Source organism: Cherax quadricarinatus, chromosome 76 (genome assembly GCF_038502225.1).
Source record: "Cherax quadricarinatus isolate ZL_2023a chromosome 76, ASM3850222v1, whole genome shotgun sequence".
NCBI classification, from domain to species: Eukaryota; Metazoa; Arthropoda; class Malacostraca; order Decapoda; family Parastacidae; genus Cherax; species Cherax quadricarinatus.
Genome location: NC_091367.1, coordinates 22,224,315 through 22,250,548, shown reverse-complemented (window position 1 = coordinate 22,250,548; position 26,234 = coordinate 22,224,315). Strand labels below are relative to the sequence as shown.

Here is a 26,234-nt window from a genome sequence, read left to right as displayed (position 1 = left end):
TGAAGTAGGGACGTCTGAGCCTAGGACAGCAAAACAATTAGATACAGGAGTGACTATGGGAGAGGTAACCACAGAGGAGGCTGCAGAAGATGGGACCCCAGAAGTGGGGGGACGTTTTGAAACATGGAAATAAGAAACACGAGGTAGTCTCCCTTGGAGGCGGAGAAGAGAAACTGCCATGGCATAAGGGGGACCTTCTGCCTCTTTGAGGTAACGGATTTCCCACTCATTTAAGTAGACTTGGCAACTGCGAGAGTACGAAGGGTGAGCCTCATGACAATTAAGGCAAGAGGGAGGTCGATTGCAAGACGTATTAGAATGGTCATCGGCACCACAGACTGGGCATTCGGCTATGGATCTGCAATATTTTGCTGGATGGCCAAATCGCCAGCAATTTCTACACTGTTGCGGTGTAGGGATCACCTTTCGAACTTGTAACCGATGTCCTGCTACATAAACTGAGGATGGGAGTTCACGGCTGTCAAAAGTTAAACGAGCCACATTGCTAGGGTATCGTCTCCTCCCGCGGGCAGAAAGAACATAAGTGTCTACCTAGAGGATTGGGAGATCTTGGAGTTCCAGCTGTTCAAGAATGTCATTGCCACATGTCTGGAAATTTTGCTGAACTATGGTATGGGGCAGAATGACGGTACCACTACAAGAATTGAGGGAATGATGTTTTTCAATAGTGACAGGAACAGTATCTATATGGGAAAGAAGAGAAAGATCATGAGCTTGGGTAGCATTCTGTACAGTGAAGAAAAGAAAATAAAAATAAAAAAAAAGAAAAAAAAGGGGGGACCAGGGAGGGATAGTTCCTAGGAGGAATGAAAGGGCCAGAAATCTCCCTCCGCGCCCAAGAGGACCTCAGCACCGCAAGTAGTGTAGATGCAGCATGGAACCCATGCCATACCCTACCCATCATGCCAGTAAACCAGCAATCTGGGATAGCAACCTCACATCTGCCGAGCTACCTCGGTGGACAAAAGAGAGGGCGGCCGGATATCCGCCACAAAGCATACCTCCTTTGGCCACCACCCCCGGAATCCAAAAGGTGGTTTCAAGAGATACACCCGTCACCTGAAAGACACCCAAAGCCACTCTCCGGGATACCGGAGAGGGATCGGGACATCCCCAGGCGATCCAAATTCCACGGCAAACTACGCCACCGCCAAGAACCTCAACGGAATGGGATGGACCCCGGTACCCTTTCCCCTACCTAGGAACTAGCACGCCTGTGGGAAAAATCCCAAAGGCCAAAAAGAGGAAGGGCAAAAGGGAGGGGTGGTTAGTGGGAGGAGGAAAGGGAAAAGGGGAGGATGGGGAGGATGGGATATGGAAGAGGGGATTGGGGGGTAATTAGGTTCGGTCTGAGGAAGGAGACCGACAGGTCTAATTCCTCAGACCAAGAGCCTCTTCACCACGCCAAGGAGCCCCCCTTGAAGAGGGACACCAAAATAGGCCGTCCAATTCATTCTAGTGAGGACACTAGAGCACTCCAGGATGATTTGAATAAACTCATGCAATGGTCGGAGAAGTGGCAGATGTAGTTTAATATAGACAAATGCAAAGTTCTAAATGTTGGACAGGAAAATAACCATGCCACATATAAACTAAATAATGTAGATCTTAATATTACGGATTGCGAAAAGGATTTAGGAGTTCTGGTTAGTAGTAATCTGAAACCAAGACAACAGTGCATTAGTGTTCGCAATAAAGCTAACAGAATCCTTGGCTTCATAGCAACAAGTATAAATAATAAAAGTCCTCATGTTGTTCTTCAACTCTATATCTCTTTGGTTAGGTCTCATTTGGATTATGTTGCACAGTTTTGGTCACCGTATTACAGAATGGATATAAATGCTCTGGAAAACGTACAGAGGAGGATGACAAAGTTGATCCCATGTATCAGGAATCTTCCCTATGAGGATAGACTGAGGCCCTGAATCTGCACTCTCTCCATAGGCGTAGAATTAGGGGGGATATGATCGAGGTGTATAAATGGAAAACAGGAATTAATAAAGAGGATGTAAATAGCGTGCTAAAAATATCTAACATTGACAGGACTCACAGCAATGGTTACAAGTTGGAAAAATTCAGATTCAGGAAGGATATAGGAAAGCACTGGTTTGGTAATAGAGTTGTGGATGAGTGGAACAAACTCCGGAGTACCGTCATAGATGCTAAGACGTTGTGAAGTTTTAAAAATGGGTTGGATAAATACATGAGTGGGTGTGAGTTGGACCTGACTATCTACTAGGTCGGATGCAAAAGACTCGGCAGACGATGCAACATCCCCTCAATGAAAAGCAGGGGTGTCACTAGCACGTTAAGAGACAACAAAATAAGTGTCAGGGGCCCAAGACTGTTCAACTGCCTCCCAGCATACATAAGAGGGATTCCCAATAGACCCCTGGCTGTCTTCAAGCAGGCATTGGACAAGCACCTAAAGTCGGTACCTGACCAGCCGGGTTGTGGCTCGTACGTTGGATTGCGTGCAGCCAGCAGTAACAGCCTGGTTGATCAGGCCCTGATCCACCATGAGGTCTGGTCACAGACCGGGCCGCGGGGACGTTGACTCCCAGAACTCTCTCCAGGTAAACTCCTCCCTTTAGCGGCGTGTCTGACCTCACTAGGTCAAGACATTGGCTTAAGCCGGCGGGGAGAACTGGAGCTGCCTCGCATAAGCCAGTAGACCTGTTGCAATGTTCCTTATTTCTTATGTTCTTATGAAGGCAAATATTCTATCAGTGGGATGGATCTGTGAAGGACCTGCCTAGTATGGGCCAGCAGGCCTGCTGCAGTGTTCCTCCTGTCTAATGTATCAAGTTTCCAGCGGAAAACGGTAAGAATCTGAGCATGAAAAATCTTCAAAGGTAAGAATAATTTCTGTTTTTAAATGACATGCGGGAAGTTTGGGAAGTATACAGGTTTTATTGATAAAAATAAAGTATATAGTAATATGGAATTGTAAAGAAATACTCAGTGTTATTTGATGACCTTTTAATTAAGTTTGTTCAGTAATCTGGATAAAGAATGAACCATTATTCACAGTTTATGTTGCTACCATCTGTACTACCAGTGATTTATGGAGGATAAAACATACGCAGAAAAAGGCTACTTTCCTCCCGTCTCCAAATATCCCCAAAAGTTAAAGTCATACTTCGAAAAATTAATATTAAATCTTATGTAAGACTGTCACTGATGATGGAGTGTGAGATACACGAACTGTAGTGAGACTTACACAGTCAACATGACGACTACAGTTATCTTGAACAGTTACGTCAGTACTGGCAAGTGCACCTAACTTGAACAGTTACGTCAGTACTGGCAAGTGCACCTAACTTGAACAATTACGTCAGTACTGGCAAGTACACCTCCTAACACAAGTTATCTTGAACAGTTACGTCAGTAGTGGCAAGTGCACCTCCTAACACAAGTTCTCTTGGAACAGTTACGTCAGTACTGGCAAGTACACCTCCCAACACAAGTTCTCTTAGAACAGTTACGTCAGTACTGACAAGTGCATCTCCTAACACAAGTTCTCTTGAACAGTTACGTCAGTACTGACAAGTGCACCTCCTAACACAAGTTCTCTTGGAACAGGTACGTCAGTACTGGCAAGTACACCTCCTAACACAAGTTCTCTTGGAACAGGTACGTCAGTACTGGCAAGTACACCTCCTAACACAAGTTCTCTTGGAACAGTTACGTCAGTACTGGCAAGTACACCTCCTAACACAAGTTCTCTTGGAACAGTTACGTCAGTACTGACAAGTGCACCTCCTAACACAAGTTCTCTTGAACAGTTACGTCAGTACTGACAAGTGCACCTCCTAACACAAGTTCTCTTGAACAGTTACGTCAGTACTGACAAGTGCACCTCCTAACACAAGTTCTCTTGAACAGTTACGTCAGTACTGACAAGTGCGCCTCCTAACACAAGTTATTTTGAACAGTTACGTCAGTACTGACAAGTGCGCCTCCTAACACAAGTTCTCTTGAACAGTTACGTCAGTAGTGGCAAGTACACCTCCTAACACAAGTTATCTTGAACAGTTATGTCAGTAGTGGCAAGTACACCTCCTAACACAAGTTATCTTGAACAGTTACGTCAGTAGTGGCAAGTACACCTCCTAACACAAGTTATCTTGAACAGTTACGTCAGTAGTGGCAAGTACACCTCCTAACACAAGTTATCTTGAACAGTTACGTCAGTAGTGGCAAGTACACCTCCTAACACAAGTTATCTTGAACAGTTATGTCAGTAGTGGCAAGTACACCTCCTAACACAAGTTATCTTGAACAGTTACGTCAGTAGTGGCAAGTACACCTCCTAACACAAGTTATCTTGAACAGTTACGTCAGTAGTGGCAAGTACACCTCCTAACACAAGTTATCTTGAACAGTTACGTCAGTAGTGGCAAGTGCACCTCCTAACACAATCACCTACAACCAACACTTTCACCTACCATTTCTAAAGCCCAGGTGAAGAGATTGTTACTCACGTTTATAACATTATTGGTATACAGTGCTCGTCACAGCATTATGCCGGGTCAGGTCCTCGGCACAATGCCGTGACGAACACTGTACACTACCCACAACCTTCATATCTTTATTAAGAGTTTTGTGAACCAGTGACTTTATTCAATTAAATATTAGCTTTAAGACAGCATATTTCTTCCACAGAAAGTGGGAGACTGAGCTCAGCATGGCATCAGCATACTAAGTGGGAGGCTGAGCTCAGCATGGCATCAGCATACTAAGTGGGAGACTGAGCTCAGCATGGCATCAGCATACTAAGTGGGAGACTGAGCTCAGCATGGCATCAGCATACTAAGTGGGAGGCTGAGCTCAGCATGGCATCAGCATACTAAGTGGGAGACTGAGCTCAGCATGTCATCAGCATACTAAGTGGGAGACTGAGCACAGCATGGCATCAGCATACTAAGTGGGAGACTGAGCTCAGCATGTCATCAGCATACTAAGTGGGAGGCTGAGCTCAGCATGGCATCAACATACTAAGTGGGAGACTGAGCTCAGCATGGCATCAGCATACTAAGTGGGAGACTGAGCTCAGCATGGCATCAGCATACCAAGTGGGAGGCTGAGCTCAGCATGGCATCAACATACTAAGTGGGAGACTGAGCTCAGCATGGTATTAGCATACCAAGTGGGAGGCTGAGCTCAGCATGTCATCAGCATACCAAGTGGGAGGCTGAGCTCAGCATGTCATCAGCATACCAAGTGGGAGACTGAGCTCAGCATGTCATCAGCATACCAAGTGGGAGGCTGAGCTCAGCATGTCATCAGCATACCAAGTGGGAGGCTGAGCTCAGCATGTCATCAGCATACCAAGTGAGAGACTGAGCTCAGCATGTCATCAGCATACCAAGTGGGAGGCTGAGATCAGCATGTCATCAGCATACCAAGTGGGAGACTGAGCTCAGCATGTCATCAGCATACCAAGTGGGAGGCTGAGCTTAGCATGTCATCAGCATACCAAGTGGGAGGCTGAGCTCAGCATGTCATCAGCATACCAAGTGGGAGACTGAGCTCAGCATGTCATCAGCATACCAAGTGAGAGACTGAGCTCAGCATGTCATCAGCATACCAAGTGGGAGGCTGAGATCAGCATGTCATCAGCATACCAAGTGGGAGACTGAGCTCAGCATGTCATCAGCATACCAAGTGGGAGGTTGAGCTCAGCATGTCATTAGCATACCAAGTGGGAGGCTGAGCTCAGCATGTCATCAGCATACCAAGTGGGAGGCTGAGCTCAGCATGTCATCAGCATACCAAGTGGGAGGCTGAGCTCAGCATGTCATCAACATACCAAGTGGGAGGCTGAGCTCAGCATGTCATCAGCATACCAAGTAGGAGGCTGAGCTCAGCATGTCATCAGCATACCAAGTGGGAGGCTGAGCTCAGCATGTCATCAGCATACCAAGTGGGAGGCTGAGCTCAGCATGTCATCAGTATACATGAGCACTACACAATACTAAGATCAGAGCTGACAGCTGTCTTGCTGTACAGGTGGTGGATGTGGCTCTTATGAACCAGAAATAAGTGCCACAATAACCACCTGACAGTCGTTAATACATAATAACTTCTCTACATAATTTCCTGGTTTAATAATCTTTTCATTTTATATTAACAATCACCAATATATTGAACAATTAAATAAACGCAGATAGAATAAGTAAATACTGGGTAAGGAGGCAAGTGTGTGTAATTACTGTGTTACACTCCACCCTACCAAATATTCTTACAAACCATCAGTTTCACACAATGTTGTTCTTGGTATCTTCACCATGACTGTTATAACACAGTGGCCGCCAGTGGCCGCCAGTGACCACAGTGGCCGCCAGTGACCACAGTGGCCGCCAGTGGCCACAGTAGCCCCACGTTACAAATGGTGACAGCGCTTGGGATGTGAAGACAGCGTCACCCGGCTCGGCAGGCCTAGACTCTCAGGAAATGGTGCCGGTTCAGTAGAAGTTTATCTCCAGATATCACCGTAATCGTCAGAATTACGGGGCCTCCGCTGCCGCCATTTGTAACGTGGTGGTTCTAGGTTGTGTAGTAATACACTTGTATTTGCAGAGTCGTGAGGGTGAGACCAGCCTACCTGTTCTTGCCTGTGGGTCTACCCGGGAACTGAGAGCCAGGCACGGTGTCTGCCGCTCACATGTGGCACCTCCTGACGTCACATGCTGGCCCCTAGGCCTAGAAACGGACCTTATATATAAAACATATAGATGGTACTAACTACGATACTCAGATAAGCTACACAAACATATTCAGTAGCTATGTTGACAAGTTTTGTGTACACTAACCTTGTGTACACTAGCCTTGTGGTATAAACCTTGGTAATAAATACCGACAAGTTGGTTTAGAAAGACACGTAAGCAAACACTATAACATATTTATTAGAAAACGTTTCGGTCCTGGGACCTTGATCACTTCTAACATACAGAGGTAGAAAGACATTATATATATAGGCAGAGAGTGAGATGTGATGCACGTGACCTGAGGAATGTCATAAGAACATAAGAATGGAGGAACACTGTAGAAGGCCTACTGGCTCATGCGAGGCAGGTCTTTATCAAAACAACCTCTACCTATGATGAGGACGGGTAGACGATGAAATCATGTGACTCCTGTGTTGTTGGGTTGGTGCTGCTTAAGTATCATGTATGCCAATGTTTTTGAAATTTTGTAGTTTCCAGTGCTGCATTCTATAGTGTCGGTGACGGCGATTAGTGAGGCTTCTAGGCACCGTCGGCGTCTGAGGTCTGGTTCGGTGAAAACGAGTTGTGCCTCATTCCAGTTCATCAAATGCCCCGTGGAGTCTCTGTGGAGGACACAGGCGTATCTTACATCGTCTCTGTTAGAGGCATTTCGATGCTCATTCAGGCGGACTGCAAGATCTCTGCCTGTCTCGCCTACATATTTCTTGGGAGAGAACCCACAGGGGATAGTGTAGACGCCTGCTGTAGAAGTTAGAGGTGTGGGGCTGCGTTTCGTAGTGAGGTCTTTGATAGATGATGTGTTTATGGTGGAAACGTTGATGTTACTCATAGCAAGTGCCCAGCGAGTATTCGTGGCAACATCGCCACATGGGAGTACTATGAATTGTTTAGGGGGCTGTTCCATGGGCTGTTTGTTGAGGATAGCTTGTGCCTTGAGTCTGCAATCTCGGATGAAGAAAGATGGGAACTGAAGACGTGTAAAGGCTTGTGTTATGTAAGTGCACTCTTCTTCTAGAAAACAAGGGCTGGAGATGCGAAGAGCTCTCAAGAAGAAGCCAATGAGGACTCCTCTCTTAGTGTGGGTGTCTTGGTGTGAATAAAAGTGTATAAGATCGTCCTTGTTGGTAGGTTTTCTATACACTTTGAAGAGAAGTTTGTCACTGTCGGGAGATCTGCACAGTAGAACGTCGAGGAAAGGAAGTTTGCCATCATTTTCGAGTTCAAGTGTAAACTTTATTGATGGTTCAACTGCATTGATCTTGTTGAGAAGGGCCTGGATATTGAGACGTCTCGGATAGAAAACCAATATATCATCAACGTATCTTAGCCAGGTAACGGTGTTGGGAATGAGGGTGCTGAATTTCTCTGTCTCCAGGTTTTCCATGAAGAGGTTGGCAAGCACAGCACTGAGCGGGCTGCCCATTGCCATCCCAAAGCATTGTTTGTAACAGTTGTCCTGATACTTGAAGAAGTTGAAATTAACACAAAGTTCCACTAGATTGATGAAATCTAGAAGAGGTAAAGGGAGGTCGTGGTTTTCAGTGAGCCTCTGTCTCAGAATGTTGATTGCAGCGTCAGTAGGAACGTTGGTAAAGAGGGCTGTGACATCGAAGGAAGCCATGCTTTTGTTTTTGACATTCAGGTTGGAAATTCGGGAGAGGTCACCTGAGTGTTTGAGGTGGGCTTGACTGATGGTGCCCAGAAGCGCTGAAAGGTATTTGGCAAGGTGGCCGGCTAGTCTGTGTGGTGCACTCCCTATGCCCGAAGTGATAGGCCGTAGTGGGATGCCAGGTTTATGTGTCTTAGGAAGGCCATACAGGCGTGCTGGTTTCGGTTGACCTGGTAAAAGATTAAGTAGTTTTTTGCCTTGTTCTGATTTTCGTAAGATGCTACGAGCCTTTTGAAGGAAAGTCTGGGTACTTTGAAGTAGCACTGATTCCGATACAATCTGGTATGTGTTGGCATCGTTGAGATTTAAGACTTTATTGTTGTAGTTGACAGTGTTGAGTAACACCACACCACCTCCTTTGTCAGCGGTTGTAATGACGATATCATCGTTGATAAATAGGTTACAGTGTTTGCTTACGTGTCTTTCTAAACCAACTAGCCTTGTGTACACTAGCCTTGTGTACACTAGTCATGTGTACACTAGTCATGTGTACACTAGCCTTGTGTACACTAGCCTTGTGTACACTAGTCTTGTGTACACTATCCTTGTGTACACTAGCCTAGTGTACACCAGCCGTGTATACACAGCCTTGTGTACACTGCCCTTGTGTACACTAGTCTTGTGTACACTAGCTTTATGTACAGCAGTTTTGTGTACACTAGTCTTGTGTACACTAACCTTGGGTACACTACCCTTGTGTACACTAGCCTTGTGTACAGTAGTTTTGTGTACACTAGCCTTGTGTACAGTAGTTTTGTGTACACTAGCCTTGTGTACACTAACCTTGTGTACACTAGTCATGTGTACACTAGTCTTGTGTACACTAGCCTTGTGTACACTAACCTTGTGTACACTAGTCATGTGTACACTAGTCTTGTGTACACTAGCCTTGTGTACACTAGCCTTGTGTACACTAGCCTTGTGTACACTAGTCATGTGTACACTAGTCTTGTGCACACCTGTCTTGTGTACACTAGCCTTGTGTACACTAGCCTTGTGTAAACTAGTCGTGTACACTACCCTTGTGTACACTAGTCTTGTGTACACTAGCCTTGTGTACAGTAGTTTTGTGTACACTAGTCTTGTGTACACTAACCTTGGGTACACTACCCTTGTGTACACTAGCCTTGTGTACAGTAGTTTTGTGTACACTAGTCTTGTGTACACTAACCTTGTGTACAGTATTGTGTACACTAGCCTTGTGTACACTTTGTGTACACTAGCCTTGTGTACACTAACATTGTGTACACTAGTCTTGTGTACACTAACATTGTGCACACTAGCCTTGTGTACACTAACCTTGCATACACAGCTTTGTGTACACTAGCCTTGTGTACACTAGTCTTGTGTACACTAGCCTTGCGTTCATTAGCCTTGTGTATGCTAGCTTTCCGTACACTAGCCTTGCATACCCATCTTGTGTACACAGCCTTGTGTACACTGGTCGTCTTGTATACACTAGTCTTGTGTACACAAGCCTTTTACTCACCTAGTTGAGGTTGTAGGGGTCAAGTCCTAGCTCCTGGCCCCACCTCTTCACTGGTCACCATTAGGTCATTCTCCCTGAACCGTGAGCTTTATCATACCTCTGCTTAAAGCTATGTATGGATCCTGCCTCCACTACATCGTTTCCCAAACTATTCCACTTCCTGACTACTCTGTGGCTGAAGAAATACTTCCTAACATCCCTGTGATTCATCTGTGTCTTCAACTTCCAATTGTGTTCCCTTGTTGCTGTGTCCAATCTCTGGAACATCCTGTCTTTGTCCACCTTGTCAATTCCTCTCAGTATTTTGTATGTCGTTGTCATGTTCCCTTTATCTCTCCTGTCCTCCAGTGTCCTCAGGTCGATTTCCCTTAACCTCTCCTCGTAGGACATACCTCTTTGCTCTGGGACTAGTCTTGTTGCAAACCTTTGCACTTTCTCTAGTTTCTTTACGTGCTTGGCTAGGTGTGGGTTCCAAACTGGTGCCGCATACTCCAATATGGGCCTAACGTACACAGTGTACAGGGTCCTGAATGATTCCTTATTAAGATGTCGAAATGGTGTTCTGAGGTTTGTTAGGCGCCCATATGCTGCAGCAGTTATTTGGTTGATGTGCACTTCAGGAGATGTGCCTTGTGTTATACTCACTCCAAGATCTTTTTCCTTGAGTGAGGTTTGTAGTCTCTGGCCCCCTAGATTGTACTCCATCTGCAGTCTTCTTTGTCCTTCCCCAATCTTCATGACTTTGCACTTGGAAGGATTGAACTCCAGGAACCAACTGCTGGACCAGGTCTGCAGCCTGTCCAGATCCCTTTGTAGTTCTGCCTGGTCTTCGATCGAATAAATTCTTCTCATCAACTTCACATCATCTGCAAACAGGGACACTTCGGAGTCTAATCCTTCCGTCATGTCGTTCACAAATACCAGAAACAGCACTGGTCCTAGGACTGACCCCTGTGGGACCCTACTGGTCACAGGTGCCCACTCTGACACCTCGCCACGTACCATTACTCGCTGCTGTGTTCCTGACAAGTATTCCCTGATCCATTGTAGTACCTTCCCTGTTATCCCTGCCTGGTCCTCCAGTTTTTGCACTAATCTCTTTTGTGGAACTGTGTCAAACACCTTCTTGCAGTCTAAGTAAATGCAATCCACCCACCCCTCTCTCTCTTGTTTTACTGCTGTCACCATGTCATAGAACTCCAGTAGGTTTGTGACTCAGGATTTCCCGTCCCTGAAACCATGTTGGCTGCTGTTGATGAGATCATTCCTTTCTAGGTGTTCCACCACTCTTCTCCTGATAATCTTCTCCATGACTTTGCATACTATACATGTCAGCCTTGTGTACACTAGCCTTGTGTACAGTAGTTTCATGTACACTAGCCTTGTGTACACTAGTCTTGTGTACACAGCCCTGTGCACACTAGCCTTGTGCATACTAGGCTTGTGTACACTAGCCTTGGGTACACTAGCCTTGTGTACACTAGCATTCCATCACAACCATCACCACCTTACACAGTCTTGTGTACACAGCCTACCATCACAACCACCACCACCTAACAGCCTACCATCACAACCACCACCACCTAACACAGCCTACCATCACAACCACCACCACCTAACACAGCTATCACAACCACCACCACCTAACACAGCTATCACAACCACCACCACCTAACACAGCCTACCATCACAACAACCACCACCTAACAGCCTATCATCACAACGACCACCACCTAACACAGCCTACCATCACAACCACCACCACCTAACACAGCCTACCATCACAACCACCACCTAACACAGCCTACCATCACAACCACCACCACCTAACACAGCCTACCATCACAACCACCACCACCTAACACAGCCTACCATCACAACCACCACCACCTAACACAGCCTACCATCACAACCACCACCACCTAACAGCCTACCATCACAACCACCACCACCTAACACAGCCTACCATCACAACCACCACCACCTAACACAGCCTACCATCACAACCACCACCCCCCAACACAGCCTACCATCACAACCACCACCACCTAACAGCCTACCATCACAACCACCACCACCTAACACAGCCTACCATCACAACCACCACCACCTAACACAGCCTACCATCACAACCACCACCACCTAACACAGCCTACCATCACAACCACCACCACCTAACACAGCCTACCATCACAACCACCACCACCTAACACAGCCTACCATCACAACCACCACCACCTAACACAGCCTACCATCACAACCACCACCATCTAACTCTGCTACAAATGCTTCGAGTTTACCGCATAATTTCCTTTATGGCAACTCCGTTATTACTTTTGTGTGTCAAGATTAATATCGAGAAACACAATATGTTGAGTAACTACCACGCCTACTACAATGATGTAGTAGGTGTGACGTAGCAATGCCAGGTCTCCCTACCACTAACGCCTGCAACATAGTACAAGGGAAGCAGGGATGTTGTATAATACCTGTAACATAGTACAAAGGAAGCAGTAATGTTGTATAATACCTGCAACAAAGTACAAGGGAAGCAGGGATGTTGTATAATACATGTAACATAGTACAAGGGAAGCAGGAATGTTGTATAATACCTGTAACAGTACAAGGGAAGCAGGGATGTTGTATAATACCTGCAACATAGTACAAGGGAAGCAGGGATGTTGTATAATACATGTAACAAGTACAAGGGAAGCAGGGATGTTGTATAATACATGTAACAAGTACAAGGGAAGCAGGGATGTTGTATAATACCTGTAATATAGTACAGTGGAACCTCTACTTGCGAGCGCCTCCACATGCGAGTTTTTCCAAATACATACAAGTCGATGGGTTGATTTTTGCTTCCATACATGAGCAAAATATCCATAAGCGAGCAGACCTCAAGGCAGGTTCCTTGATGCTGGTGAGTGGCTCTTGATGCTGGTGAGTGGCTCTTGATGCTGGTGAGTGGCTCTTGCTCTTGATCTACGGAATTGTATCTCATTTGTTTGTTGGACTATCTTATTGAAACTAGGGCAATGTATGATGGAAAGATGCTTCTTAACGTACACCAAAAATGAAAGAAACTGGAGCATAAATAATTGAGTTCACTTCTAAGCAATTAGCCACCCCTTAGCTGTATTTCGTATGGTTTTTATGGCTGTATTCTCGTTTTTTGGTCTCATTTGATAGAATGGAAGATATATTACAGAAATAGATATGATTTTGATTGCTTTCACGACGAAAAGTACCTTGAAATTGAGCTGAACGAGGGACAAATGCTCGTTTGCTTGACTATGTTCAAGAGTAAACAAATGACATCACTGTCCATTCCAATATGCAGTCATGAATGGGTTAACATTATTTATACAATTATTGCAATAAGGCATAACAGTAAATCTTATATTTTTTGTGTGAATAAAAATTACATTATTTATATTGTAATAATAATAATAATAATAATAATAAAAACAATAATAATAATAATATTGATATTAGCGAAATCACTGAAGTACAGAATTCCACTGGAATGGATTAATTCCATTTCAATTAATTTAAATGAGAAAAATTGACTCTGCAAACGAGCAAATCCAGTTGTGAGAAAGGTCATGGAACAGAATAAACTCGCAAGTAGAGGTTCCACTGAATACTTGTGAAGCAGGGATGTTGTATAATACCTGTAACATAGCACAAGGGAAGCAGGGATGTTGTATAATACCTGCAACAAAGTACAAGGGAAGCTGGGATGTTGTATACCTGCAACAAAGTACAAGGGAAGCAGGGATGTTGTATAATACCTGCAACAAAGTACAAGGGAAGCAGGGATGTTGTATAATACCTGTGACATAGTACAAGGGAAGCAGGGATGTTGTATAATACCTGTGACATAGTACAAGGGAAGCAAGGATGTTGCATAATACCTGCAACAAAGTACAAGGGAAGCTGGGATGTTGTATAATACCTGCAACCAAGTACAAGGGAAGCAGGAATGTTGTATAATACCTGCAACAAAGTACAAGGGAAGCAGGGATGTTGTATAATACCTGTAACAAAGTACAAGGGAAGCAGGGAAGTTGTATAATACCTGCAACAAAGTACAAAGGAAGCAGGAATGTTGTATAATACCTGCAACCAAGTACAAGGCAAGCAGGGATGTTGTATAATACCTGCAACCAAGTACTAGGGAAGCAGGAATGTTGTATAATACCTGCAACAAAGTACAAGAGAAGCAGGAATGTTGTATAATACCTGCAACAAAGTACAAGGGGAGCAGGAATGTTGCATAATACCTGCAACAAAGTACAAGGGAAGCAGGGATGTTGTATAATACCTGCAACCAAGTACAAGGGAAGCAGGAATGTTGTATAATACCTGCAACAAAGTACAAGGGAAGCAGGGATGTTGTATAATACCTGCAACAAAGTACAACGGAAGCAGGAATGTTGAATAATACCTGCAACAAAGTACAAGGGAAGCAGGGATGTTGTATAATACCTGCAACCAAGTACAAGGGAAGCAGGGATGTTGTATAATACCTGCAACCAAGTACAAGGGAAGCAGGGATGTTATATTATACCTGCAACAAAGTACAAGGGAAGCAGGGATGTTGTATAATACCTGCAACAAAGTACAAGGGAAGCAGGGATGTTGTATTATACCTGCAACAAAGTACAAAGGAAGCAGGGATGTTGTATAATACCTGCAACAAAGTACAAGGCAAGCAGGGTTGTTGTATAATACCTGCAACAAAGTACAAGGGAAGCAGGAATGTTGTATAATACCTGCAACAAAGTACAAGGGAAGCAGGAATGTTGTATAATACCTGCAACAAAGTAAAAGGGAAGCAGGAATGTTGTATAATACCTGCAACAAAGTACAAGGAAAGCAGGAATGTTGTATAATACCTGCAACAAAGTACAAGGAAAGCAGGAATGTTGTATAATACATGCAACAAAGTACAAGGAAAGCTGGAATGTTGTATAATACCTGCAACAAAGTACAAGGAAAGCAGGAATGTTGTATAATACCTGCAACAAAGTACAAGGGAAGCAGGAATGTTGTATACATTCCATGACCAAGATTAATTCCACCCTCACTAGCATACCCGTTAACTAAACCCATTTTAAAACTAACCAAGCTTATAACATTGGAGGTGCACAAGTTTTGATTGTGGCGGCCTGCCTGTGTTGTGAGGGTGGCGGCCTGCCTGTGTTGTGAGGGTGGCAGCCTGCCTGTGTTGTGAGGGTGGCGGCCTGCCTGTGTTGTGAGGGTGGCGGCCTGCCTGTGTTGTGAGGGTGGCAGCCTGCCTGTGTTGTGAGGGTGGCGGCCTGCCTGTGTTGTTGTGAGGGGTGGCGGCCTGCCTGTGTTGTGAGGGTGGCGGCCTGCCTGTGTTGTGAGGGTGGCGGCCTGCCTGTGTTGTGAGGGTGGCGGCCTGCCTGTGTTGTGAGGGTGGCGGCCTGCCTGTGTTGTGAGGGTGGCGGCCTGCCTGTGTTGTGAGGGTGGTGGCCTGCCTGTGTTGAGGGTGGCGGCCTGCCTGTGTTGTGAGGGTGGCGGCCTGCCTGTGTTGTGAGGGTGGCGGCCTGCCTGTGTTGTGAGGGTGGCGGCCTGCCTGTGTTGTTGTGAGGGTGGTGGTCTGCCTGTGTTGTGAGGGTGGTGGCCTGCCTGTGTTGTGAGGGTGGCGGCCAGCCTGTGTTGTTGTGAGGGTGGTGGTCTGCCTGTGTTGGGAGGGTGGCGGCCTGCCTGTCTTGTGAGGGTGGCGGCCTGCCTGTGTTGTTGTGTGGGTGGCGGCCTGCCTGTGTTGTGAGGGTGGCGGCCTGCCTGTGTTGTGAGGGTGGCAGCCTGCCTGTGTTGTGAGGGTGGCGGCCTGCCTGTGTTGTTGTGAGGGTGGCGGTCTGCCTGTGTTGTGAGGGTGGTGGCCTGCCTGTGTTGTGAGGGTGGTGGCCTGCCTGTGTTGTTGTCAGGGTGGCGGTCTGCCTGTGTTGGGAGGGTGGCGGCCTGCCTGTGTTGCGAGGGTGGCGGCCTGCCTGTGTTGCGAGGGTGGCGGCCTGCCTGTGTTGTGTGGGTGGCGGCCTGCCTGTGTTGTGAGGGTGGCGGCCTGCCTGTGTTGTGAGGGTGGCGGCCTGCCTGTGTTGTTGTGAGGGTGGAGGTCTGCCTGTGTTGTGAGGGTGGCGGCCTGCCTGTGTTGTGAGGGTGGCAGCCTGCCTGTGTTGTGAGGGTGGCGGCCTGCCTCTGTTGTGAGGGTGGCGGCCTGCCTGTCTTGTGAGGGTGGCGGCCTGCCTGTGTTGTTGTGTGGGTGGCGGCCTGCCTGTGTTGTGAGGGTGGTGGCCTGCCTGTGTTGTGAGGGTGGCAGCCTGCCTGTGTTGTGAGGGTGGCAGCCTGCCTGTGTTGTGAGGGTGGCAGCCTGTGTCGTGAGGGTGGCGGTCTGCCTGTGTTGTGAGGGTGGCGGCCTGCCTGTGTTGTTGTGTGGGTGGCGGCCTGCCTGTGTTGTTGTGAGGGTGGCGGCCTGCCTGTGTTGTTGTGAGGGTGGCGGTCTGCCTGTGTTGTGAGGGTGGCGGCCTGCCTGTGTTGTGAGGGTGGCAGCCTGTCTGTGTTGTTGTGAGGGTGGCGGCCTGCCTGTGTTGTGAGGGTGGCGGCCTGCCTGTGTTGTGAGGGTGGCGGCCTGCCTGTGTTGTGAGGGTGGCGGCCTGCCTGTGTTGTGAGGGTGGCAGCCTGTGTTGTGAGGGTGGCGGCCTGCCTGTGTTGTGAGGGTGGCGGCCTGCCTGTGTTGTGAGGGTGGCGGCCTGCCTGTGTTGTGAGGGTGGCAGCCTGCCTGTGTTGTGAGGGTGGCGGCCTGCCTGTGTTGTGAGGTTGGTGGCCTGCCTGTGTTGTCGGTGGCGGCCTGCCTGTGTTGTGAGGGTGGTGGCCTGCCTGTGTTGTGAGGATGGCGGCCTCCCTGTGTTGTGAGGGTGGCGGCCTGCCTGTGTTGTGAGGGTGGCGGCCTGCCTGTGTTGTGAGGGTGGCGGCCTGCCTGTGTTTTGAGGGTGGCGGCCTGCCTGTGTTGTTGTGAGGGTGGCGGCCTGCCTGTGTTGTGAGGGTGGCGGCCTGCCTGTGTTGTTGTGGGTGGCGGCCTGCCTGTGTTGTGAGGGTGGCGGCCTGCCTGTGTTGTGAGGGTGGCGGCCTGCCTGTGTTGTTGAGGGTGGCGGTTTGCCTGTGTTGTGAGGGTGGCGGCCTGCCTGTGTTGTGAGGGTGGCAGCCTGCCTGTGTTGTTGTCAGGGTGACGGCCTGCCTGTGTTGTGAGGGTGGCGGCCTGCCTGTGTTGTGAGGGTGGCGGCCTGCCTGTGTTGTGAGGGTGGCGGCCTGCCTGTGTTGTGAGGGTGGCGGCCTGCCTGTGTTGTGAGGGTGGCGGCCTGCCTGTGTTGCGAGGGTGCCGGCCTGCCTGTGCTGTTGTGAGGGTGGCAGCCTGCCTGTGCTGTTGTGAGGGTGGCAGCCTGCCTGTGCTGTTGTGAGGGTGGCAGCCTGCCTGTGCTGTTGTGAGGGTGGCAGCCTGCCTGTGCTGTTGTGAGGGTGGCAGCCTGCCTGTGTTGTGAGGGTGGTGGCCTGCCTGTGTGAGGGTGGCAGCCTGCCTGTGTTGTGAGGGTGGTGGCCTGCCTGTGTTGTGAAGGTGGTGGCCTGCCTGTGTTGTGAGGGTGGCGGCCTGCCTGTGTTGAGAGGGTGGCGGCCTGCATGTGCTGTTGTGAGGGTGGCAGCCTGCCTGTGCTGTTGTGAGGGTGGCAGCCTGCCTGTGTTGTGAGGGTGGTGGCCTGCCTGTGTTGTGAGGGTGGTGGCCTGCCTGTGTTGTGAGGGTGGCAGCCTGCCTGTGTTGTGAGGGTGGTGGCCTGCCTGTGTTGTGAAGGTGGTGCCCTGCCTGTGTTGTGAGGGTGGCGGCCTGCCTGTGTTGTGAGGGTGGCAGCCTGCCTGTGTTGTGAGGGTGGCGGCCTGCCTGTGTTGTGAGGGTGGCCTGCCTGTGCTGTTGAGGGTGGCAGCCTGCCTGCATTGAGGGTGGCGGCCTGCATGTGTTGTGAGGGTGGTGGCCTGCCTGTGTTGTGAGGGTGGCGGCCTGCCTGTGTTGTGCGGGTGGTAGCCTTCCTGTGTTGTGAGGGTGGCGGCCTGCCTGTGTTGTGAGGGTGGTGGCTTGCCAGTGTTGTGAGGGTGGCGGCCTGCCTGTGTTGAGGGTGGCGGCCTGCCTGTGTTGTGAGGGTGGTGGCCTGCCTGTGCTGTTGAGGGTGGCAGCCTGCCTGTGTTGCTAGGGTGGTGGCCTGCCTGTGTTGTGAGGGTGGCGGCCTGCCTGTGTTGTGAGGGTGGCTGCCTGCCTGTGTTGTGAGGGTGGCGGTCTGCCTGTGTTGTGAGGGTGGCGGCCTGCCTATGTTGTTGTGAGGGTGGCAGTCTGCCTGTGTTGTTGTGAGGGTGGCGGTCTGCCTGTTGTGAGGGTGGCGGCCTGCCTGTGTTGTGAGGGTGGCGGCCTGCCTGTGTTGTGAGGGTGGCGGCCTGCCTGTGTTGTGAGGGTGGCGGCCTGCCTGTGTGAGGGTGGCGGCCTGCCTGTGTTGTGAGGGTAGCGGCCTGCCTGTGTTGTGAGGGTGGCGGCCTGCCTGTGTTGTGAGGGTGGTGGCCTGCCTGTGTTGTCAGGGTGGCGGCCTGCCTGTGTTGTGAGGGTGGTGGCCTGCCTGTGTTGTCAGGGTGGCAGCCTGCCTGTGTTGTGAGGGTGGTGGCCTGCCTGTGTTGAGGGTGGCAGCCTGCCTGTGTTGAGGGTGGCGACCTACCTGTGTTGTGAGGGTGGCGGCCTGCCTGTGTTGTGAGGGTGGTGGTCTGCCTGTGTTTTGAGGGTGGTGGCCTGCCTGCCTGTGTTGTGAGGGTGGCGGCCTGCCTGTGTTGTGAGGGTGGCAGCCTGCCTGTGTTGTGAAGGTGGCGGCCTGCTTGTGTTGTGAGGGTGGTGGCCTGCCTGTGTTGTTGTGAGGGGTGGCGGCCTGCCTGTGTTGTGAGGGTGGCGGCCTGCCTGAGTTGTGAGGGTGGCGGCCTGCCTGTGTTGTGAGGGTGGCGGCCTGCCTGTGTTGTGAGGGTGGCGGCCTGCCTGTGTTGTGAGGGTGGCGGCCTGCCTGTGTTGTGACGGTGGTGGCCTGCCTGTGTTGTGAGGGTGGCGGCCTGCCTGTGTTGTGAGGGTGTCGGCCTGCCTGTGTTGTGAGGGTGTTGGCCTGCCTGTGTTGTGAGGGTGGCGGCCTGCCTGTGTTGTGAGGGTGGTGGCCTGCCTGTGTTGTGAGGGTGGCGGCCTGCCTGTGCTGGTAGGGTGGTGGCCTGCCTGTGTTGTTGTGAGGGGTGGCGGCCTGCCTGTGCTGTTATTAGGGTGGCAGCCTGCCTGTGTTGCGAGGGTGGCGGCCTGCCTGTGTTGCGAGGGTGGCGGCCTGCCTGTGCTGTTGTGAGAGTGGCGGCTTGCCTGTGATGCGAGGGTGGCGGCCTGCCTGTGGTGTTGTGAGGGTGGCAGCCTGCCTGTGCTGTTGTGAGGGTGGCAGCCTGCCTGTGTTGTGAGGGTGGTGGCCTGCCTGTGTTGTGAGGGTGGCAGCCTGCCTGTGTTGTGAGGGTGGTGACCTGCCTGTGTTGTGAGGGTGGTGACCTGCCTGTGTTGTGTGGGTAGTGGCCTGCCTGTGTTGTGAGGGTGGCGGCCTGCCTGTGTTGTGAGGGTGGTGGCCTGCCTGTGTTGTCAGGGTGGCAGCCTGCCTGTGTTGTGAGGGTGGTGGCCTGCCTGTGTTGTGAGGGTGGCAGCCTGCCTGTGTTGAGGGTGGCGAACTACCTGTGTTGTGAGGGTGGCGGCCTGCCTGTGTTGTGAGGGTGGTGGTCTGCCTGTGTTGTGAGGGTGGTGGTCTGCCTGTGTTTTGAGGGTGGTGGCCTGCCTGCCTGTGTTGTGAGGGTGGCGGCCTGCCTGTGTTGTGAGGGTGGCAGCCTGCCTGTGTTGTGAAGGTGGCGGCCTGCGTGTGTTGTGAGGGTGGTGGCCTGCCTTTGTTGTGAGGGGTGGCGGCCTGCCTGTGTTGTGAGGGTGGCGGCCTGCCTGAGTTGTGAGGGTGGCGGCCTGCCTGTGTTGTGAGGGTGTCGGCCTGCCTGTGTTGTGAGGGTGGCGGCCTGCCTGTGTTGTGAGGGTGGCGGCCTGCCTGTGTTGTGAGGGTGGTGGCCTGCCTGTGTTGTGAGGGTGGCGGCCTGCCTGAGTTGTGAGGGTGGCGGCCTGCCTGTGTTGTGAGGGTGTCGGCCTGCCTGTGTTGTGAGGGTGGCGGCCTGCCTGTGTTGTGAGGGTGGCGGCCTGCCTGTGTTGTGAGGGTGGCGGCCTGCCTGTGTTGTGAGGGTGGCGGCCTGCCTGTGTTGTGAGGGTGTCGGCCTGCCTGTGTTGTGAGGGTGTCGGCCTGCCTGTGTTGTGAGGGTGGCGGCCTGCCTGTGTTGTGACGGTGGTGGCCTGGCTGTGTTGTGAGGTTGTCTGCCTGCCTGTGTTGTGAGGGTGGTGGCCTGCCTGTGTTGTTGTGAGGGGTGGCGGCCTGCCTGTGCTGTTATGAGGGTGGCAGCCTGCCTGTGTTGCGAGGGTGGCGGCCTGCCTGTGCTGTTGTGAGAGTGGCGGCTTGCCTGTGATGCGAGGGTGGCGGCCTGCCTGTGGTGTTGTGAGGGTGGCAGCCTGCCTGTGCTGTTGTGAGGGTGGCAGCCTGCCTGTGTTGTGAGGGTGGTGGCCTGCCTGTGTTGTGAGGGTGGCAGCCTGCCTGTGTTGTGAGGGTGGTGACCTGCCTGTGTTGTGAGGGTGGTGACCTGCCTGTGTTGTGAGGGTGGTGACCTGCCTGTGTTGTGAGGGTAGTGGCCTGCCTGTGTTGTGAGGGTGGCGGCCTGCCTGTGTTGTGAGGGTGGTGGCCTGGCTGTGTTGTGAGGGTGGCAGCCTGCCTGTGTTGTGAGGGTGGCGGCCTGCCTGTGTTGTGAGGTTGGTGGCCTGCCTGTGTTGTGAGGGTGGTGGCCTGCCTGTGCTGTTGAGGGTGGCAGCCTGCCTGCGTTGTGAGGGTGGCGGCCTGCCTGTGTTGTGAGGGTGGTGGCCTGCCTGTGTTGTGAGGGTGGCAGCCTGCCTGTGTTGTGAGGGTGGCGGCCTGCCTGTGTTGTGAGGGTGGCGGCCTGCCTGTGTGCCTGTGTTGTGAGGGGTGGTGGCCTGCCTGTGTTGTGGGTGGCGGCCTGCCTGTGTTGTGAGGGTGGCGGCCTGCCTGTGCTGTTGAGGGTGGCAGCCTGCCTGTGTTGCAAGGGTGGCGGCCTGCCTGTGTTGTGAGGGTGGCGGCCTGCCTGTGTTGTGAGGGTGGCGACCTGCCTGTGCTGTGAGGGTGGCGGCCTGCCTGTGCTGTTATGAGGGTGGCAGCCTGCCTGTGCTGTTGTGAGAGTGGCGGCTTGCCTGTGATGCGAGGGTGGCGGCCTGCCTGTGCTGTTGTGAGGGCGGCAGCCTGCCTGTGTTGTGAGGGTGGTGGCCTGCCTGTGTTGTGAGGGTCGTGGCCTGCCTGTGTTGTTGTGAGGGTGGCAGCCTGCCTGTGTTGTGAGGGTGGTGGCCTGCCTGTGTTGTTGTGAGGGTGGTGGCCTGCCTGTGCTGTTATGAGGGTGGCAGCCTGCCTGTGTTGTGAGGGTGGCAGCCTGCCTGTGCTGTTGTGAGGAAGGTGGCCTGCCTGTTGTGAGGGTGGTGGCCTGCCTGTGGTTTTATGAGGGTGGCAGCCTGCCTGTGTTGTGAGGGTGGCAGCCTGCCTGTGCTGTTGTGAGGAAGATGGCCTGCCTGTTGTGAGGGTGGCAGCCTGCCTGTTTTGTTGTGAGGGTGGTGGCCTGCCTGTGTTGTTGTGAGGGTGGAGGTCTGCCTGTGTTGTGAGGGTGGCGGCCTGCCTGTGTTGTGAGGGTGGCAGCCTGCCTGTGTTGGGTTGGTGGGGGCCTGCCTGTGTTGTGAGGGTGGCAGCGTGCCTGTGTTGTGAGGGTGGCGGCCTGCCTGTGTTGTTGTGAAGGTGGCGGCCTGCCCATGTTGTGTAGGTGGCGGCCTGCCTGTGTTGTTGTGAGAGTGGCGGCCTGCTTGTTGTTGTGAGGGTGGTGGCCTGCTTGTGTTGTTGTGAGTGGCGGCCTGCTTGTGTTGTTGTGAGGGTTGTGGCCTGCCTGTTGTTGTGACAGTGACCTGCCTTTGTTGTTGTGAGGGTGGCGGCCTGACAGTTATTTTGAGGTGTGACCTGCCTGTTATTTTGGGGGTGTCCTGCCTCTGTTGAGGGTGACCTGCCTCTTGAGGGTGACCTGCCTCTTGTTGAGAATGACCTGCTTGTTGTGAGGGTGACCTACCTCTGCTGTGAGGATGACCTGCCTCTGTTGTGAGGGTGACCTGCCTCTCTTGTGAGGGTGATGTGCTACTGTTGAGTGACCTGCCACTGTTATGAGGGTGACCTGCCTGCTATTGTGAGGGTGACCTGCTACTGTTGTGAGGGTGACCTGCCTCTGTTGGGAGGGTACATGCTGCTGTTGTGAGGGTGACCTGCTACTGCTGTGGTGACCTGCCTCTTGTGAAGGTGACCTGCCACTGTTGTGAGGGTGACCTGCTACTGTTGTGAGGGTGGCTTGCTACTGCTGTGAAGGTGACCTGCCTCTTGTGAGGGTGACCTGCCACTGTTGTGAGGGTGACCTGAAACTGTGAGGGTTACCTGCCTCTGTTGTGAGGATCTTCCACTGTTGAGGGCGACCTGCTGTGAGGGTGACCTTCCACTGTTGTTGTGAGGGTGACCTTCCACTGTTGTGAGGGTGACCTGCCATTGTTGAAGGTGACCTGCCACTGTTGAAGGGTGACCTGCCACTGTTGTGAGGGTGACCTGTCACTGTTGTGAGGATGACCTGCTACTGTTGTGAGGGTGACCTGTCATTGTGAGGGTGACCTGCCACTGTTGTGAGGATGACCTGCCACTGTTGTAAGGGTTACCTACCTCTCTTGTGAGGGTGACCTGCCTATCTTGTGAGGGTGACCTACCCCTGTTATGAGGGTGACCTGCTACTGTTGTGAGGGTGACCTGCTACTGTTGTGAGGGTGACCTGCCACTGTTGTGAGGGTGACCTGCCACTGTTGTGAGGGTGACCTGCCACTGTTGTGAGGGTGACCTGCCACTGCTGTCAGGGTGACCTGCCACTGTTTTTGTGAGGGTGAACTGCCACTGTTGTGAGGGTGACCTGCCACTGTTGTGAGGGTGACCTGCTACTGTTGTGAGGGTGACCTGCCACTGTTGTGAGGGTGACCTGCCACTGTTGTGAGGGTGACCTGCCACTGTGAGGGTGACCTGCCACTGCTGTGAGGGTGACCTGCCACTGCTGTGAGGGTGACCTGCCACTGTTTTTGTGAGGGTGAACTGCCACTGTTGTGAGGGTGACCTGCCACTGTTGTGAGGGTGATCTACTGTTGTGAGGGGTGACCTGCCACTGTTGTGAAGGTGACCTGCCACTGTTGTGAGGGTGATCTCCCACTGTTGTGAGGTTTGATCTGTGAAGGTGACCTGCCACTGTTGAGGGTGACCTGCCACAGTGAGGGTGGCCTGCCACTGTTGTGAGGGTAACCTGCCACTGTGAAGGTGACCTACCACTGTTGTGAGGGTAACCTACCACTGTTGTGAGGGTGATCTACCACTGTGAGGGTGACCTACCACTGTTGTGAGGGTGACCTACCACTGTTGTAAGGGTAACCTACCAATGTTGTGAGGGTGACCTGCCACTGTTGTGAGGGTAACCTACCACTATTGTGAGGGTGACCTACCACTGTTGTGAGGGTAACCTGCCACTGCTGTGAGGGTAACCTAGCACTGTTGTGAGGGAAACGTGCCACTGTTGTGAGGGTAACCTACCACTGTGAGGGTAACCTACCACTGTTGTGAGGGTAACCTACCACTGTTGCGAGGGTAACCTGCCACTGTTGTGAGGGTGACCTACCACTGTTGTGAGGGTGACCTACCACTGTTGTGAGAGTGACCTACCACTGTTGTGAGGGTGACCTACCACTGTTGTGAGGGTGACCTGCCACTGTTGAGAGGGTAACCTACCACTGTTGTGAGGGTGACCTACCACTGTTGTGAGGGTGACCTACCAGTTGTGAGGGTAACCTACCACTGTTGTGAGGGTGATTTACCACTGTGAGGGTGACCTACCACTGTTGTGAGGGTGACCTACCACTGTTGTGAGGGTAACCTACCACTGTTGTGAGGGTGACCTACCACTGTTGTGAGGGTGACCTACTACTGTTGTGAGGGTGACCTACCACTGTGAGGGTGACCTACCACTGTTGTGAGGGTGACCTGCCACTGTTGTGAGGGTGACCTGCCACTGTTGTGAGGCTGACCTGCCACTGTTGTGAGGGTGACCTGCCACTGTTGTGAGGGTGACCTGCCACTGCTGTGAGGGTGACCTGCCACCGTTGAGTGACCTACCACTGTTGTGAGGGTGACCTGTCACTGTTGTGAGGGTGACCTGCCACTGTTGTGAGGGTGACCTACCACTGTCGTGAGGGTGACCTGCCACTGTCGTGAGGGTGACCTGCCACTGTTGTGAGGGTGACCTGCCACTGTTATGAGGGTGACGTGCCACTGTTGTGAGGGTGACCTGCCACTGTTGTGAGGGTGACCTGCCACTGTTGAGGGTGACCTGCCACAGTGAGGGTGGCCTGCCACTGTTGTGAGGGTGACCTGCCACTGTTGTGAGGGTGACCTGCCACTGTTGTGAGGGTGACCTGCCACTGTTGTGAGGGTGACCTGCCACTTGTGAGGGTGACCTACCACTGTTGTGAGGGTGACCTGCCACTGTTGTGAGGGTGACCTACCACTGTTGTGAGGGTGACCTGCCACTTGTGAGGGTGACCTACCACTGTTGTGAGGGTGACCTACCACTGTTGTGAGGGTGACCTGCCACTTGTGAGGGTTACCTACCACTGTTGTGAGGGTGACCTGCCACTGTTGCGAGGGCAGCGAGACTGACTACTGGAGTTACCAACACTCACATCATAGCAGTAATGACTGCCCCAATCATATTTTTTGTTTTATAGGGCAGGTCAGTACTCTGGGTATATTTAGTAAAATAAACTTGCTTAATGGCTGCTAATATACTGTACTTCAGATATATGATTTGTAGAGTGGACAGAGGTATTAGAATAAATCCCTTTGTAGGTTTTTCTAATGGGAATAGAGTAAACCCCTCTTATAAGATGCGAGAGGACGTCCTAAACATCAGAACACGGGGTAAAAATAACATTATGTTGCAGGCATCTCAAAATTTACTAAGTTTCTCAATATTCTACTGGGTATAAATCACTACAGTTTACCTTACTTGGCTCTACTGAGCTGAGGTGGATTGTTGTGGTTCTTGTGTTGATGTGAAGCTACAAATGTTAGTGGTTGATGGTTGTGCCACAGTGTTCAAGTAATTTGTCTCCAGTATGTTTTATTCTGCAGTAATTCAAAGATCATCAGCTGGTCCCGACGCTGGTCCTGACGCTGGTCCCGACGCTGGTCCAGACGCTGGTCCTGACGCTGGTCCCGACGCTGGTCCCGACGCTGGTCCCGACGCTGGTCCCGACGCTGGTCCAGACGCTGGTCCTGACGCTGGTCCCGACGCTGGTCCCGACGCTGGTCCCGACGCTGGTCCCGACGCTGGTCCCGACACTGGTCCAGACGCTGGTCCTGACGCTGGTCCCGACGCTGGTCCCGACGCTTGTCCAGACGCTGGTCCTGATGCTGGTCCTGACGCTGGTCCTGACGCTGGTCCAGACGCTGATCCAGACGCTGGTCCTGACGCTGGTCCCGACGCTGGTCCTGACGCTGGTCCCGACGCTGGTCCCGACGCTGGTCCTGACGCTGGTCCTGACACTGGTCCAGACGCTGGTCCAGACGCTGGTCCAGACGCTGGTCCCGACGCTGGTCCCGACGCTGGTCCCGACGCTGGTCCCGACGCTGGTCCCGACGCTGGTCCCGACGCTGGTCCCGACGCTTGTCCAGACGCTGGTCCTGACGCTGGTCCTGACGCTGGTCCTGACGCTGGTCCAGACGCTGGTCCCGACGCTGGTCCTGACGCTGGTCCTGACGCTGGTCCTGACGCTGGTCCAGACGCTGGTCCAGACGCTGGTCCAGACGCTGGTCCAGACGCTGGTCCAGACGCTGGTCCAGACTGCTCCAGACGCTTGCTCCACAGTGATGTTTCTAGACAACACAAATATTTGAGTGACGACTGTCTACATTACTAATAACATTATCTTCAATACTGTCAGCTTCACGTTGTTCTCGTCGTCACCTCCACCATCACTATCATTACTCTTGGCTGCCAT

General features: G+C 51.8%; 2 protein-coding genes across 8 annotated transcripts in view; both read right to left on the bottom strand.

The window, feature by feature from the left end:
- Positions 1-26,234, bottom strand: part of LOC128703657 (protein tramtrack, beta isoform) — a gene marked incomplete at its 5' end in the record, with an annotated part of 506,533 nt that overhangs the window by 191,246 nt on the left and 289,053 nt on the right.
- LOC138854956 (trichohyalin-like) lies at positions 2,392-26,234 on the bottom strand. Its single transcript, XM_070101111.1, has 3 exons — positions 26,172-26,234; positions 25,236-26,109; positions 2,392-6,729 (listed from the first exon to the last, which is right to left on the bottom strand). Exons 1-2 carry the CDS (start codon positions 26,232-26,234, stop codon positions 25,330-25,332), a joined length of 843 nt encoding a protein of 280 aa, XP_069957212.1. The 3' UTR covers positions 2,392-6,729; positions 25,236-25,329.

Excerpts from the sequence above, each read along its gene's own strand:
- LOC138854956 (XM_070101111.1), bottom strand. The coding sequence starts at position 26,234 with ATGGCAGCCAAGAGTAATGATAGTGATGGTGGAGGTGACGACGAGAAC. Across the intron at positions 26,110-26,171 it reads AGAACAACGTGAAGCTGACA|AAACATCACTGTGGAGCAAG; the intron begins GTATTGAAGATA and ends TGTGTTGTCTAG.